The sequence below is a fragment of the Venturia canescens genome, chromosome 1 (genome assembly GCF_019457755.1).
Source record: "Venturia canescens isolate UGA chromosome 1, ASM1945775v1, whole genome shotgun sequence".
Taxonomy (NCBI): domain Eukaryota; kingdom Metazoa; phylum Arthropoda; class Insecta; order Hymenoptera; family Ichneumonidae; genus Venturia; species Venturia canescens.
The window spans coordinates 15,378,126-15,395,583 of record NC_057421.1 but is presented as its reverse complement, the minus strand read 5'-3'; the positions used below and the strand labels follow the sequence as shown (position 1 = coordinate 15,395,583).

Genomic DNA, 17,458 nt, shown 5'->3' with positions numbered 1-17,458 from the left:
GAAACAATGAGAAGAATGTTCGTAAATCCAGGTACGAAACCAAATTTTTACGTCAATCTTATCTATCTCTTGCAGCCTCGATTTTTTTTTCAATTATTGCAATAATCCTCTACATGAAATTTCATATATTGAACTATAATTGTGCACAGTTTTTTTTCTCCATTAACCCTATAATTTGCTGGTAGAACGTTTTGCTGCTCAAAAAAAAAACAGTGTGGGGTAAGTAGGCCAACAATGGGGTTGATAAACACATGTGTCGACGTACATGAGTGCTGTAAATGGACCTACTCAAGGTGTGCCAGGAAAAACACAATATTTTATGTGTGTAAAAACTGTAATTCTGATCGTGATGACGAGGATGAGGATCAAATGTTCCCTTTTTTCACACTTATGGACAAAAATTATTTTTACATTCACTTATGTCAACATTTTGTATTCATTGTTCGAATCATCAAATGAATAATACTGATGAGCATCCGTTTTCATTAATTTCACTAATACGTAGTTGGTTATCAGGTAAAAATAGTACCATAGTCAACTTGCCCCGACCGTGGGGTCGGTTGACACAAAAATGACGCTGAAGTTTCCAACGTTGGAGTCCAACGAAATGATCGAAAAAAACTCTCCAATAATTCCAGTGATTCTCCTATTTTGTTCCCTGCCAAATTTCCGATTCGTAGTTTTTCCAACTGCACCAACGATTCGTGAAATAAAAAATTGGTGAATTACAAACGTTTTTTTCGTTCATTTCGTTGGACTCCAACGTTGGAAACTTCAGCATCGTACACAAAAACGGTTCGTCAAAAAAGCGATTCAACAACTCATTTCGTTTTACATTTGAAAATTCAAATTTTTATCCGAGACAAAGGAAGGTTGCTTCTGTTCGAAACAACCATTTGGTCTTTGAAATCGCCCTTAATTCCTCGTTTACAAGCAATAGTTTGTAAAGTTGGCCAACCAGCCTCGGTCTCCCCTAAACAGCATAATTTGTGGATTGCAAAGTTTCGAAATGCTGTATACGCTTTCATAATTTTTTTTTCCGTTTATCCGTCTGCTTTTGAGCTTTTGAAATGGACTTTTGTTATTCTCATTTCAATGCATTATTCTCCTGGCTGAGCTTTTATTTTGTGGAGGCCAACGACATTTCATTTTCGCCACAGCCGAATGCTGTCAACATATTTTTCCGACATAAACGTTGAACAAAAGTACGAGGAAAAATGTGGCTGCTCCCCGCGGTATATTCTCATCGTAATTTTCGCCCTGGGACTTTTTCCAGACACTGCCAATGGTGTTGTTGCTTTCAGCATGAAAACTTGAACAGTCCCAAGTACGCTCAAGCCTTTCATTTTTTTGTAATCATCTGAGTGTTAAACCATAGTAGTGCACTGCGGTCCGTCCTTTTTTATGTTTCGCCGTGAGTTTTTGATGTTCGCTTGAGCGCGTGCCAGAGTACGAGCCTTAAAAGCTCAACTCCGCATCCTCAAAGCGAAAGGGCTGCGCAACCCTCTTCGCTCGTCGGTGTCTTTCCTTTCGGACTCGCCTACCACACTTTTTTCTCAGCCTTTTCAATTATTCCTTTCTTTCGCCCAGTCTTATCCCGATGGAACAAACGTCAGCAAAGAGCCTTGTACGCGTGCTCTTTTCTCGTGCACGTTCAGACTCTGATCTATCGATAAAAGGGAATGATTGCGTACGCGGTTTTTCCAAGTTACGAGGATCATGCCACGTTGGAAGGTACCATCGGGACGTTTTTCACTTCCTTTTTCGAAAGAAACGTTCGGTCTCTGAAACATTGGAATCTAAGGGACGAATCGGGCCCCCAATTTCCACTCCAATCATCAAACTACTCGGAATCTTTGAATTTTTCATTATTCATTTGACTTATCTTATTCGACAAGTATTAAAGAGTCAATATCTTGGTACGAGTGTGTTGGAAGCAATCGAAATAAGGCATTTCGACATTGGATAGCTGTTACAATGTTTCGATATCGTCCATCATCCTTGGCAACGTCCCAACATCCGTACTTCGAAAACAACAAGAGCTTCCATTGTCATCGAGGTAAATGAGTTATTATCGGAGTGTAGAAAACACAGGAGAACGAGATGAGTTGGAAACTCGAGAGAGAAACGCTGCTTCGAAGAATCTATGTACAAATGCATTTACATTTGTACTGACAAACCCATATGCGTTCGCGCAAATCCACACATACATCTTACAGTGCATATACGTAAATGTATCGCCGAGCACGTAAACTATTTTACTTCTGCATGGGTATGCTGGCACGTTCCGGATTTCATCCTCGCTTAAATTGCTTCCGACCAAACGCTGCCGCGACGTATGCACGTATATTTTCCCCGAGACAATGCAAGACCCGAAATAATATGATGAATATTTGTACGGTCGACAAGGTGCGCGCGCGCGCGGACCTTTCGACCCCCGAAAAGACTAATTTCAGAACGACCAGCAAGAATAAAATATGCGGGCAATTTGCAAAGTCAAACTTTTCTTTGTTTACGCGATCCAATGGATTCCAGTGCCTACCTCGTTTTTTTTCCCTTTGTTTTCTTTTTATTTTATTTTATTTATTTTTTTTTATTTCGATGAAAATTGCATCCCATCCCCTACAGAAAGCATCGTCCTCAATCGAAGTTTGTGAATATTTATTCGGGCTGTACCAATATCCCTCCGATTAATCTATTCTCGTCTGAGCAAGCGACACTCCAGATGCTCCTCCTAGCGTTCATGACCTCATTCCTTCGATAAGAAGGTTTACACTGTGAGCAACGGGAATTCCGAAACGTTCGTTGCAACTTCCATGCGATAAACTTCGAAATGGAATTAAAAAAAAGGAAATTGGCATTTTACGGAGTGAATCGAAGCTGCTTCGAAGGCTGATTTTCTGTGAATATTTACGGGCTCGAATAATCGTACGAAGAAATTTTCACGGGTTGTGTAAATATTTTAAATGTTCATATCCAGTCAATGTTAGGGAACTGAGAATTTCGGAAGGCTTTTTCACCAAGGTAAAAAGCGGTTCAGTGTTCGTCGAGATTTATATCATGATGGATTAACAACGTCACGGTGGAATGGGAGAAAAAACTATTGCATTGTTCACTGAGAAAAATAATCCCCGGATACCAATGTTTTTCGACCAGCAACTCCGAGGGAATCTCCTTAATGCTCACGAGAGTTATACTGCCTGACAAATGACGATTGCAGAACGACTCGAGAATCTCTTTAAAAATCGATTAGGACGAAGGTAATGAAAAGGGTCAATGGAGTCCGAGACTCGAGATTAAATTCGGGGACGAGAGAAGCGTAAAATGGACGGTTAAATTTCCCGTCCAAATGCATAGGATGAACGCAGAGCTGCTGTGCAATTCTCTGACAGCACAAATTCGTTATTTCTCGAATATCTACGTGGGGCTGAACGCAAGGAACAAGATTGCGAACATCACGGACGCACTCAACAGCTCGGAGCGTCTCAACTTTTCCAAACCTCGCGCACCCTCGTGTCTATATGCATATCTCCGTGTAAAATTTTTACTGTCGATGAAATCCGGCTTAACGTTGGCGTCGATCGCATTCCACAGACAAGACGGTTCGGTTCATCTCTCCATATCCGACGTTCCAGATTCAAGTAGCAATCTTTGCTCCCTTATTTGTCGTAACTACAGTGCAAAATGTAAATTTTCAAGAAAATCGAATCCGTTATGCAAGACAGGGAATTTTTTATTTCATTTTAAAGAAAATTCAAACTTTGCGCTGTCAAAATTTCTCGAAATTCCACGACGCTGAAGTTTCTAACGTTGGAGTCCAACGAAATGAACGAAAAAAACGTTTGTAATTCAACAATTTTTTATTTCACGAATCGTTGGTGCAGCTTGAAAAACTACGAATCGGAAATTTGGCAGGGAACAAAATAGGAGAATTACTGGAATTATTGGAGAGTTTTTTTCGATCATTTCGTTGGACTCCAACGTTGGAAACTTCAGAGTCATGAAATTCCGAAATGTCTCGTTTCCTTTGCCAGTAACCGGCTCATTGTTCGACCTCTAATTTTCTGTGTTCGAAACGAAAATTTATTCACACCGAAGTTCGGATTATCCAACAATCGAGTTCTGTATAACGCGGTTCGTTATTGAGTTACAGACTGCCGAAGGGAAAACCACACTTTGTGTTTTGGTTGAAAATAACGTGATCAATGATGGGTCTACAAAAGTTCATGTAAAGGGAATCTGAAGCTGAAGATGGCGTCGAACGGACTTTTTTAATGAATATTCGAAATTTCGTCGCCTTTGACAGACAGTTCAAGTTCGCGGTAATCTATCAAATGCAGGAATGAAATTCTGCATGAAAACGTTTGATGTCAGAGCGAAGATCTGAGAAACTTGTCCACTCTTAGGATCCATAACGTGGTTTCCGCTCGACTGAAGAGATTTCGTATTAAACGTTGAATTTCGTTGGCCGAATGAAGAGACTCGTATAGGTGCGGAAAAATAAAATAAAAAGGAAACTGGGTCGCTAAAAGCCTTTTTCAAAGGCAGCTTTAATAAATATTCGCGTCCGGAGTAATGAGCCAGTGCTGAGCTCGTAATAAATGAAGGAAATTTAACGCAAGCCCAAACTTTTGACCTGATCGCTCTCTCTTTCGATCTATGCCACTTCATCCAACTCAATTTCCTTCCACCCTATTCGGCAACATGCCACTTTTTCTCAACTCATTAAACATTCTGATATATCGACGGTTTTTTTCACCTTTACATTTCATACAAATTAGAAAAAATCACTAAAAATTATTTCATCTCGTGTGAGATTGACGATTTTCCAAAATTCTTCAATCCAATTTTGTCGTTTGGCAAAAAAATACGCAAAAATAATAATTTTAGTGACTTTTCAAAAAAATTTTTAATCTCACTGCTTTTTTTAAAAAAATAAACAAAGTGCGATGATAAATGAATCCGAAACAAGATTTGGAAAACTCGTTTAAAAAAACGAGAATCTACAAATTTGTTTCGAGTGATAAACAACGTCGGTCCATTCGGAATCACTTGAATAGATTAGATGAGGAATTCCAGAGGTTGATGGCTACTTGAATGGGTCGATTAAGGGACTCGAACAAAGAGACGTTCTTAACACGAAGAGAGACACGGAGCCGCGAGATGAATCGGCCAATAAAACCAGCTGTTTCTGGTTGAGATTGCTCCTGAAGATTTCAGTCTTTCCAATGCGACAGACAGACAAAACTGATGAGAGTCGGAGATCAAAAGTAAAGCTTTATTGAAAAATTGCTATAACTTATGACGCTGAGGTTTCCAACGTTGGAGTCCAACGAAGTGATCGAAAAAAACTTTCCAATAATTCCAGTAATTCTCCTATTTTGTTCCCTGCCAAATTTGCGATTGTTCCCTGCGAAATTTGTTCTCTGCCAAATTTGCGATTCGTAGTTTTTCAAGCTGCACCAACGATTCGTGAAATAAAAAACGTTTTTTTCGTTCATTTCGTTGGGCATCCAACGTTGGAAACTTCAGTGTCGTCTATAACTTTATAAACACAATATTTCACCTTATTTTTCATCGTCAAGCACGATTTTTCTTGCGTATTTTCTACCATTTGCAAGAGTAGCAGCACTTTGCAAATTGCAAAGAATATTATTGTTTCAGGAAACTCCGAATAACGAGAGCATTCGTAAATAAATCACGTAATTTCCGTAGGAAGTGGCACACTGCGTATCCTTCAAGTAACCCCCCAAAATCGGTATGCGATGCGAGCCCCAAATGAATAATTTAGTCCACGTGCTTTAGCTCCCTACGTCACTAGCATAAACTACGAGAAGCTAGTAAACCATCTCCGCCTGGTTCAGTGAAGAAAAAACCAGGCATTTTTCACAAACCGATCAGCCATAAATCTCGGGCGAATAAATAAAATTGAATCTCTCTTATATTTCATCTCATTCAAGGGGGCGGGTCATTATCTTTCATTTTATACTCTTCGTGTACCCAGGAAAACGAAAAAAATACGAAAAAAGCCTGAAGAACAATTACGGAGACTCATTAAGGCCTAAACTTATACGTAAAAGCCTTTAAAAAAAGCCCAATTCCGATTTTTTATTCTTCAGGAAATCGTTGATTCTCACGAACCAAATTTCTAGATCGCGGATCCGCAGCTTGAGAGCCTTTTACAAAAATTACGAGAAAATACAGGAATTCGGAAAAGAATGGCGTTTTTCTTGCAACTTCGTTCTCGAAGTCGGTGAACACGATGTCCCGCGAGACACTCGATCGATTGTTTTCAAACTTGGAGAGAAAATACTGAGAAAAACACTCACAGATTGTTGATAATTTCACTTATTTTAAATCGATCTGCATTTCTCAATGAGTAGCATTGATTCATGGATTTCGTATTACCGAGATCTCGTTCGTCATCTCTTCGTTAAAAAAAGTGATTTCGAGATGCGCGATCGTCAGCGGGAACGCGACGAATAAAGACTGAAGGATCGTAACGACAGTCGTACTTTGAAAAAAATCAATTCTAATCGAAAAGGAAGTATTTTAATTTCCAGACACGAAAAAACGTTGAAATTATAGGAAAAGCTGACGTAAACATGGAAATTGGGAGTGAAGTATTTCGCGAGGTTCAAATCGTCCGACAGGCGAGTTAATAACAAAGTGAAGCAAAGCCTCGTTCCGACGCTCGCAGACTTCAAAGGATTTGTGATCGAGACCGGGAGAAAGGTGTCGTTAACTTATTGACAGACTCGTTCGAGTATCTCAATCGCAGCAAGCCAAACACTCCTGCCACAGCGAATTACATTTCACTACGATTCTACGTAACGTAAAATTTCATATTCTTCGTAAAGTCAAAATTAGGCGAAATGAAGAACGTTCTAATATCAGAAATGAAAAGTTTTTCGAAACAAAGCTTAGCGTCGACGCCAATACTGAAATTTTCAATTTTTTAAGACCGATTAAAAAAAGTGCGGTTCCCCCTTAAACTACGTTACCAAACATTAATCTGTATTGACCACAATTTAAAAAAATGTCAACGGACACTATCAAAAATATAGCAGAAGCACGTTTCTGACGCCACCAACTGATCATTTACGAAACACGAAATCGACGAATTATAACTCAGTATTTACGAGAACGATCGGAGTGTTTATTTCATATTCGGTACAAGTTATTTTCCGCACTTTTTTCAAGCAGACGAGAGCCCTCTTCGACAAATCGATCGATTACCCACCAGGGATGCATTATTGGGTCAACTTGAAAAAAAAAAAAGAAAAAAAAAGAAAGAAAAACCCTGAGATTTATCGTATATTCATAGGAACATTGAAGACGACGGTGTGCCGAGTGGCAGGGCCTAATACTTGCAATACATTCTGTATAGCAGAGTTGACGGAGCTCGAGAGACGGTAATAAGATATTTGGCGAAGAGCCAAGCGCGTGGTTGTACGAGCCTCTTTCGAAGTAACCTACACATCGACAAGCATCACAACGAAGATACGTATGAGCGAGTATTCGTAGATAAACAGTAAGAGTTCGTGAAATCGTAAACAATCTTTAGGTTGACACCCGTCCACGTTAGCGGGTGTGTCGAAAAAGTGCTGTTGTCCTTCCCCACGACTTTGAAATTCTCAGTATAACTCAGCAGTCACAATGTGCCGATGTGAAATCATTTTTGCCCACAAATATTTGCCATCAAAAATATTTCTTCGACATTTTCTGTACGGTCGCAAAAGCTAGAACAACGGCAATAACTACAGTGCCGCATTCGTCGTTCTTTTCGAGAGGAACGGAGGAATATTGATCTGAAAAAACATAACGTGGGAATTCCATTCCGAGAATACGTGAAAAAAAAAAACTCGGGCCACGGAGACCCCAGTGCTGTGGGATCGGTTGTCGTATGCTGTGTTCAGGAGTCAATAAGAAACGATATCACGAGCCATCGATAGTTTATTACGAAAGCTATTGGAACGTGCTAGAAAGAGCTTATAACTTTTCCTGAAACATCGTCTTTGCACTATTGTTGTCATGTTTTTTTTCTCTTCCGAATACCTCGAACTGTAGCTGTGGAAAACTGTCTTTCGAACGTATCGTTTTGTCTCTCATCTTCTAACTTTCCTGTGTTCCTCGTCTACCTCGAACTCAATCTCGAGTCCCAAGTCTGAGCAGTGCGCAGGTTCCCTAGTCCCCTTCCCAATCTATACATCACCACTACTTTTTCCCCTCTTCGGCAGTCCACGATGTACGAGTCTACTCGAGGAGCAAAAATTCTAACGCGTGCTCTTTCTCTACCTCCCCTAACTTCTCCCGAGGCCTCTTATTTCTATCGCCGTTTCCGCTTTTCTCCGTTTCTCTCGCAGCGCCACCTTTCACCAAGTTGATGCTGTCTTTATCTACTGCTCCCGCCGTTCCCCATAGCGAGAGCGGCGTGGTTTCAGCTTCAGTTTGCTCGCATGGCACGAAGCAAGCACTCTACTCTCTTCTTCATAATAACTTCTCTCCGCCTTTAGATGTTACGAAATGAACAGCACATGTCTGACTTTCTCACTCGCTCACTCACTCCCATACATTCGTTTCAACTCCCACCGGTTTTCTCATCGGCGCCGTATAGGCTGCGCGTTCGTACTCACTTGCCGATAATCTCGCATAGCTCGTAAACATCGTCGAAGAGAACCTCGTCGTCCGCCATCGTGTATGAGTGTGTGTGCGTCTGTACGTGTCTCTTATGGGTGAGACTGTGTGTGTACAAGTGTGTGTGACTGACGGTCCTCGCAACGACCGACCGAAGCGACGAACCACGGAAGAAACAAATATTGCCGCTGATCACCGAGTAGTAACAGAAATGGATGAAAATATCGACGAATTCGTAGCTGCGTTTTCGAGCTGGAAAGTTTCGTTGCTTTTTTTTTTCGTGTAAACAATGATTCCCTTTTTTGTCGTCGAAATTTGGTGGGAACGTTAAGTAGTAGCGTCAATTCGGTAGTTACGATGGACGTCGTCGCAGCGCGCGATTCTCGCACGACGGTAACGTAGGAGCACGACGTGACCGTAAGATCAACACGATGTCTCGTGTCACGGCCTGCGAGTTAACCTTCGGAGCGACGAGAATATACACATACACAAAACACACTAATCTTACGTATTCTTGAGATAACTTTGACGGGTCTGATCACACCGAACGTTTTTACCAATAGCCGCACAACTTTTGCACGTTTGTGCACGTGCGCGCTCGTGTATACTCGTGATACAGTGAGCCGTAAGCACCCGTTTTTATTTATTTTTCTCGCTTATATTGATGGAAGGAGCGCTCGCGATTACGTCGAATAACTCGAAAGCCACTGTGCGATATACACTGCCCCGGAAAAACAGCGTGGATAATACACCGCACCCGTAAGCGATAGACACTGACCGCGACACGAATTTGTTACCACTTGTGAGAGTATCGCGGTGTGTAGTAACCGGTCGAGCTTCACCAACGACACGACACTTGTCCTACCGACATCACTCTTCACTCTGAACTTCAGGGCGTGTTTATACTTATCCTTTTTCACTCTCTCTCTTTCTCTCTCTCTCTCTCTCTCTCTCTCTCTCTCTCTCTCTTTCTCCAATCTTATTCAACGTAGAGATAGAGCACAAGGTGTTGTTTCACACTGTATTTCGTCGATCACATTCTCAGACTCGCTGTGCGTCTTTTTTTTCTGTCTTATCAACACAAAGCTCAGATCTTCGAACTGAGGCAAAGAAAATACGAGGTGCTCCGTCACTTGCGTTCACCGTCGAGTGAAATAACTCGTAGTCGTGGGAGGAGCTGCTTCACGGCACGCGCCGGCTGTGTCTATAACTACCCACAACACCGAATATTTAGAATTTATCGCACGATCTCGTAAGCCTGCTAGAGTAACGCACGATAGAATGGAATTCGCTGTTTCGTCGTGTTCCCCAAGAAGCAGAGTAACGATAAGAAAAAAAGTTTAGCGTTACGTTCACCACACAACAGTCAATATTTATGCTTCGTTTCATCGGGCCTGACGTTTATATCACGATCGTTTCATTCGATGACAAACCTTGTCAACGAACTTAGCACCCAAATACACACACACGTTTTTCAATCTTGTCAGTAGAATAATACACAATGAGGTGAACAAGCGAGCCCGAGGCCAAGCAGTCAAATGCACTGATGTGGGTGTCGATTACTTTTAAAACGATGTACATATTTTTTTTTTACATACGTCACTCTTTTCCGCACTATTATGATCGCCAGTACTTTTTAGAGGCTACTGTGCCCACACGAAACACAATGAACAAAGTCTTTTCTTCTTTATCCCTTTTCATTATTCAATCCTTTTTTTCACGCTCAGCCTGATGATTATTGCTGCTTCTTCGTATATCCGTTTCTTTTAATTTTTTTTCTTCTCATATTATTTAGTGTTCGTGTTCGTGTCTGTTTATATGTAAGTGTACGTGTTTGTGTTACGTGTGTGTGAATGAGTGAGGGAGTGATTGTGTGTATGTGTGTGTGTGTGTGCGGATTTGTCACCGCGGTGAGAATCACCAGCAGCACGCCTCCCTAGAAAGGGCCGGGGACGAGTCACCCGCTCCGAAGCAAGACTGGTTGCATAAAACGAGCGCGAGCGACTGCGCTGACTGTGCACCCTCTCCTCCGAACTCCTCCACACCCCCTGGGAAAACTACGAGTTTCGTGGTGGGGCGGGCGTGGCGCCTTCCTACGTTAGACCCTACCCATACGTATACGAACGTTTTTACGCCTACGTACGTCGGGCTGTACGTGTGTGCGTTACGTTCCCACGGAATTCACAAGAACCTGGGCGCGTGAGTCACGCTATTCTTTCGGTGACTTGAGCCCATTCGCCTCTCAGCATTAGATCGCGGCGCGGACGTATCCGCGCTTCTCTTTTCCTCATTTCGAACCTACCCTACGCCCTTCTAAACCCTTGTCTCTCGTTATCGTTCCGCTCCGATCTTTATCCCTCTCCCCTTCTCATTCGATCCCCACCCTTGCGAGCGCAGTGGAACTCGAAAGCAGCAAAATACGCGTTTTGCTGCTTTCGAATTTGCCTGTTTGGTGGAAAATAAAGCAATAACCAGCTGGTGAAAATACTGAACTTCCCCGCTCGCCCCCTCCCGGAAATTTTTCGGCGAAAATCAACCCCCTCCGAGTCATTCTACTTCTTTGCCAAACATACGATCTTTCCGCTTCGAAAAGGGATGAAATATCGTACTTCGTACCGCCGCTGCTGCCTCTGACGGCCATCCAAACGAATCTCTACGTTCACCAACGGAACTCTAGTCTCGCAAAGCTTTTTTCGAGCTTTCCTGACGTCGGTCAAACGCCTCGCTGCTTCGAAGGCGTTTTGATCGACCGTTGGGACCTCGACATGTCATTCCCATCCACTGATGTTGTGCCATTGCCCATCTTCTGAAAATATCCGACCGTGCTACGGTCGATCACTCAACTCTGTGGATCTGCGTTAGACATATTTTTTATTTACTGATTTCGTATTAATCAGTGAGACTGTTTTAAGGACGATCGAGCATGACTTCGGAGGCAAAAGAGAGCCCAACATTATTTTACTCATAGCTGTTCTGACTTATACGTTTGGGGTGACGAATACTCGTGTTATCGATTTTAAGAAGCATAATTACTGGTGCATAAGTATTTCATAGCACAGTTATTCGTGAGAACTGAATAAATTACATCGTCAACGACTCTGCAGTATTCTTCGCATTAGATTATAAATCGTCAACGACTACAGTTTTCTCCATACAAGAATTGTAAACACAACACAATTGGCGACGCTGCGATTAGTAATATCTTGTATTGGTGTTTGAAGCAAAGCTAGGTTATGTTGCCACATTTCTGAATCTACTTCGTCGTTCTCACTATTTTCAACCGGAAATCAACAATTTTTCGTAAGCTTATTTTGTCAAAAACCTGATGAGGTACGATTTTTCTATTTTTCACTAAACTCTTAATGACCCATTTATTCTGAAATAGGTTTTTAATGAATAATCTTGGATTTTGGGCGAGGAAAACCGTGTTTATGGCACCTCCGGTCGATCTTTTTCCACAAGGGACGGGTATTCGGTGCCTCAAAATTCTCTATATTGCAATTTAATTAAAAAATAACGAGATGGTCAATCTAGCTGAAAATTTCAGGTCGGAATTTTGGATTCGATCCGGTGATCGATCATATTCTTAAAGGAAACGAAACGATGTGATCGATTCCTAGCAAAAACGATCGAACTAACAGCTTTTCATCTAATTTTTTATTCACTCTGATCTCACTTAACGTGTAGCTATCGTAGAAACGATAAACCATCGAATACATCTTCGAGATCTTCCTCCCGACCGAATACCGTCAACACAAGAATCAGTTCATCGTTGCCCCATTTTTGGTGCAAGGTATGACAGTCGACTGCAACGTACTTCACTTTGTCGCGAAGGTACTTCAAGTGCTGGTGATCGTAACCCTTCAGTATCAGGATTCTCTCTCTGTCAGGAATCGACCGACGTTTTTTTTTATGTACGTGGAGTTTGGGAATAATTCTTCGTTTCACGAGGGGAAAAAGATTTTCGGTCAATTTTTCTTACCCGTTGTGAGTCCACTTGTCAAACATTAGCGCTTTTCTTTCACTTTCTTCCAACTTGAAGCACAGAGATAAAAAACTTCTTGCTATCTGAAAACGAATGCTTCGAATCAACTCTCAAAATTTTTTGCGCTCTCATCTTCCTTAAATCGTATTTTTCACTTTTTCATTTCTTTAATTACGATTCGTTGGATCAACGAATTTCTTTCATCGATCTAACCGGTTTGGAGTGGTCCTTACACTTGCTGCTGCGGATCCTCGGTTCATGGCAAGGCTCGTATTGAGGATCGAATAGAATGTGTATCTCAAAGAATCGGGACGTTTCGTGGCGCATAATTTGCGCTTTTTCCGTGGATTCGAAGTACTTTTCTTAGTACATTTTTTGCTAGTTACCGAAGTCATGATTATTACACGCACTCCTGTTTCATCGATAGCACGAAAATGAGAATCTATTTAACTACCGTTTACAACCTTGACGTTGCTTCTTCGAGGCCTTTGACATTTCACAACACGTGAATTTTTTTTCGCCTTCATAACCTTCACTAGTTTCATTTTAAGACAAATTAATGATAATTTTGTTACTTCGATCAAAGAAAACTTGAATTATTAGACATATTTCGAAATATATAATTTAATGAGGGCTTTTAGAATTTGACACATGAAATTTGACAAATGTACAGACACTCACGTCTCAACGTTTTCTTTGTTTTCAACGATACTCTCTCGCTTGTCGAAAGAACTCAACTTCTGGGCACGTGTCTCCAGATAAAGTGGTTTTCAACGTTAAAATGATGGATCAGTCGGTAATCACAACCGTGAGTGCGAGAGAGATAGCTGCAAATTTTGAAAAGGAATTTTTTCCACATCGTTCGTCTGATCGAAAAAATAAAAATGTCATCGGATTTTTGCGATCGTGCTGCGTACGATGACATTTTTATTATTTTAATCGGACGAACGATGTCAAAGAGTTTCAATTTCAAAAATTCGAGGTGTGATTACCCACTGATCCATTAAGGTCGATCCCCTGCGACAGCCCCAATCAAAAGTTATGTACCGTCTGCATATTAAAAAGGTTGATAATTCGTTCCGATCGTAATCAATAACTTTGTAAAGACCTTATATACGTACTCGGTGCCAGGAGATATAATACAAATATCATTTGCTTTCGTAAAATTTATTCTAAAAGTATTTTTGATCTGACATCGCGAGTAAATTTTTTGACGGAACTATCCGGGCTTCGCTTCAACACACAGAAAAGGTTGCTTATACAGACGACATTCGCTTGTTCGTTTGCAAAATATATCGTATTATGCAGCCTAAACCTTCGTACTTCTCGAGACTATATCTGTCAAACTAGATGGTCAATCACCTTGATTTTTTTTCACAATAGCTGTGATATCCTGCTCCAGCTCTTCCTCGTTTTTTATAAACTTCCTAATTTTAGTACTAGCGGTAGAAATAATAATGTGCTGTTTGCCTATGCATGGTCCATATGTTACGTGTTAATTGAGTCAACTTCAATTACATATATCTCGGGTTCGAGATGGTGAAACTTGTTAAAATTTTATAGAGGTGTTGTTCATATGTTAAACAATACGTATGCCAAGTTTAAATAATTTCCTAATTTAACTGTCTCGCGGCGGAACCACCTTAATCAACATCGAAAAAAATTTTACCAGCACGATTGCAAAAAGGTATTTTGGAAGCCTCGGACCAAACGATTAGTTAACTTAAATGACAAGAGGGGGCGGGGTTGAAATTCCGAACGGTGAGAAATCAGAAGGCTCAAAAGTCCGACAATCTCGCCATGCGATGGCGAGATTGTCGGACTTTTGAGCCTTCTGATTTCTCACCGTTCGGAATTTCAACTCCGGCCCGACAAGAGATAGGAAAATTCACGTATAGATAATGAACAACTACGTGGTTGTATTCGAACATTTTTATGTACTAATCAAATCGAAGGTTCCTCGGATTGCCGTCATACTTTCAATATTAGTAGAGTTGGTAAATTCTTTATCATCATCGCCATATGAATATCCATTATTATTATCAACTGATAACCGCTATTGACCTTGTTGATCGAGCGATAAAAAGCAAAAAATGAAATATCATATTTCGAAGAAATCCCACGTGCACGTTATTTTTGAACAAGTAAAAGTTCAGTAGAATTAATTTTTATGGATAATCACTAGGAAGCTCCAAGTCCCACTGTTATGACTTAAAAGCACCGAGCTTCGGCCGATACCGGAATTTCACTTGAAATATAAAAAATTCAGTTTTTTATTTCCATGCACTTTTATTTCCAAATGCCTGATCCGTTAACTTTGTGATTTATTTGTGATTTACAATACATTTCCACTTATGTTCAAAATTAAAGGGACGAAAAGTAGGAAAATTCAAAAAATACTATATTGTTGGTAATCCGTGGCCAAATACTTTTAAAATTCTTCAAAAATAGGACGTTCCTCACTATCAAAAACAAATCCGTTTTCTCCGTGTATCATTTCGTTGAGGTTGGTTTTCGCGAAAGCGTCGTCTTCGATCACGGAGATGCGATTCTCCCTCAAGTCCAAGTGCCGCAAGAAATAGTTTACGATCACGTCTTCTTTCACTTTTGTGATTTTGTTCCAAGAGAGATTAACTCCAGTCAAACGTTCCGGAAGGTCGTTGAGCATTTCACTCGTAATTTCATCGATTTCGTTAAACTGCAGATCGAGAAATGTGACATTGAGATCGCCGAGACGGTACCATCCTTCGGCGAAGCCTCTGATGCCCTCCATACCAAGGGAAAGAATATCATATAAAAGAGGCCGGAATATCTTTGGACAATTTGCGTTTTCTATCTTCTCATCGTACTCGGAATCAAAGTCCTTTACATATTGAATAACGCCGTCGTCCATGCAAACTTCCAAAAGTGGAAATGGTTTTTTGAAATGGTCGTCTTTCAATGGCCCAAAATCATTACCATCTATTAGAATTTCCGTGTTGTCAGGAAGCCCGTAAAAGCTGCCGGTGTACAGGACTTTCATGTTGTTGTTTCTGATGTCGAGTGTCCGAAGGTGTGGCAGGGTATAAAAAGCGTATTGTAATTGTTTCAAATTGTTGTTCGCTAATGAAAGATGTTCCAGATTGAACAAGCTATAAAAAATCAACGGCTGCAATCGGCTCAAGTGATTATTGGCCAAACTAAGATTTCTTATTTCGCTGAGGCTGTCAAGATTTGCCTTTTCATCGATTTTCTTCAAACCCAAACCCGAGAGGTCTAACTCGTCTGATAGTGCGGAGGTACTATAAACATCCTTCAGAATATCATTTTCTATGGTGATACAATAATTGCTCCGTATCAAAGTGCACGCTTTTGTTGAAACGCCAAGAAACAATATGGCCAGAAAAATCAACATGTTCGATCAGTCCTTCTTCTCGTATCTGTCAAATGAGATGTTATGTGGTGAGATTTCTTAAGATTGCGTTCCAGCCGCACCGATATTCGTGTTGAGATGATTCTTTTAGATGTTTTTATCGGGAATTTTGCGAATGAAGAAAACACTAATGCTCAACATCAGCGAAGCAGATATCGATCTCAGTTAAATGTCAAAAAAATTATGCTTTTGTCAACTTTCCGAATTTTTCAGTTTTCAATCAATTTTTCGTCACTGCCCATTATACTAAATTGATTGTTAATCGTTACATTTGGTTCTGTTCATCTCCGTGAAGATTGTGGAGAAACGAAAAGCGAGTTTTTGGGTTTATAAAAATGTTACTTTTTTTCAAGACAACTGGATAATTTACCTTCAGCACAAGCGAGCTCGTTAGAAGTAACACGTACGCTCGTTTTTCGGCACGATCTTTCCGGTCGTATGCTCCCAGATAACGTCGATTAACTATTAATTGAACCAGGTTGCCGATCGCGCAATATATCTCGTTTCTGAAACGCTAGAAACGTTTATGAGAGGGGAGGGGGATGCGGACATTATTTCATCAAATGTGTAAAAAGTAGAATCACTTGCTCGCAGAGAGTATTTTTGAATTTCAATATTTCCTTCAGCACGTTTTCCTCCCTTTAATAGTTCTGAATATCCACATAATTCGATAAAGACAGTTGTTTAAATAAACCAGAGGTTCGAGACGTTGTCGTATCGTTTGCGTCATTACATTCGAAAAAAAAATTGATTCTTTTTCTTCCACGTGTCTAAGCTGAGCCGGCGCAAAAATAGTGTTGCTTTCAACAAAATATTGATTCATGTGCCTGTGGAAAATTTTGTAAAGGTATTCAATTTTCGAACGGCTTTCGCGTTCCCGCATTAGATCACTGAAAGACGAGTGAATGTGATGCTCAGGTTTATCGTTTGGCTCGAGGAGCTCATTGTAACGAGCATTTTTTGCGATTTTCTCCAAACGAACGTTCATAATTTACTATAGTTATACTAATTTTTTAGTTTGACAGTGCAAAATATGGTGCTAAGTATCGTAACTTGTCTACGATCGATAAGTAAACATTGGAAGCTATTTTTTACTAGAATTCTCGCTACGATATTCGATTCGTGATAGATTAACAAAACGCATAATGAAAAATGCTCTTTATTTTTCTAGCTTAGTTCAAAATTTGGACTCAGCTTGGAACCCTCATAATGTCTTTCGCTTCGTTAATGTTTTCGTGAATTTTAGCATCAAGTTGAGACTTCAAAATAGTCAAAATTCCAAATATTTAATAATCATATCAACATTGCCAAGAGTAACGAAAAAAAAAGCAAAAGTAGCAATACTGCCACGAGTATTCTATCTCAGCAATACCTGAGTGATCATCACGACGTCGAAAACTCTCATAATTGAGAAGATCATTAAA

At 40.5% G+C, this 17,458-nt stretch overlaps 2 protein-coding genes across 9 annotated transcripts in view; both read right to left on the bottom strand.

The window, feature by feature from the left end:
- The window catches only part of CASK (peripheral plasma membrane protein CASK), a 192,720-nt gene extending 182,080 nt beyond the window's left edge, over nucleotides 1-10,640 (bottom strand). For 7 of the 8 annotated variants that reach the window (XM_043433426.1, XM_043433430.1, XM_043433428.1 and 4 more), the window contains exon 1: nucleotides 8,637-10,640. In XM_043433426.1, the coding sequence (XP_043289361.1) occupies nucleotides 8,637-8,695 (59 nt within the window). In that variant the 5' untranslated portion in view covers nucleotides 8,696-10,640. The remainder of the gene's footprint in view (nucleotides 1-8,636) is intronic. The other variant, XM_043433433.1, reaches the window with a different exon arrangement.
- A 4,286-nt stretch (nucleotides 10,641-14,926) lies between these two features.
- On the bottom strand, nucleotides 14,927-16,660 carry LOC122419553 (leucine-rich repeats and immunoglobulin-like domains protein 2). The gene is made up of 2 exons (XM_043434217.1): nucleotides 16,405-16,660; nucleotides 14,927-16,041 (listed from the first exon to the last, which is right to left on the bottom strand). Exon 2 carries the CDS (start codon nucleotides 16,014-16,016, stop codon nucleotides 15,054-15,056), a length of 963 nt encoding a protein of 320 aa, XP_043290152.1. The 5' UTR covers nucleotides 16,017-16,041; nucleotides 16,405-16,660; the 3' UTR covers nucleotides 14,927-15,053.
- Nucleotides 16,661-17,458: the final 798 nt, after the last annotated feature.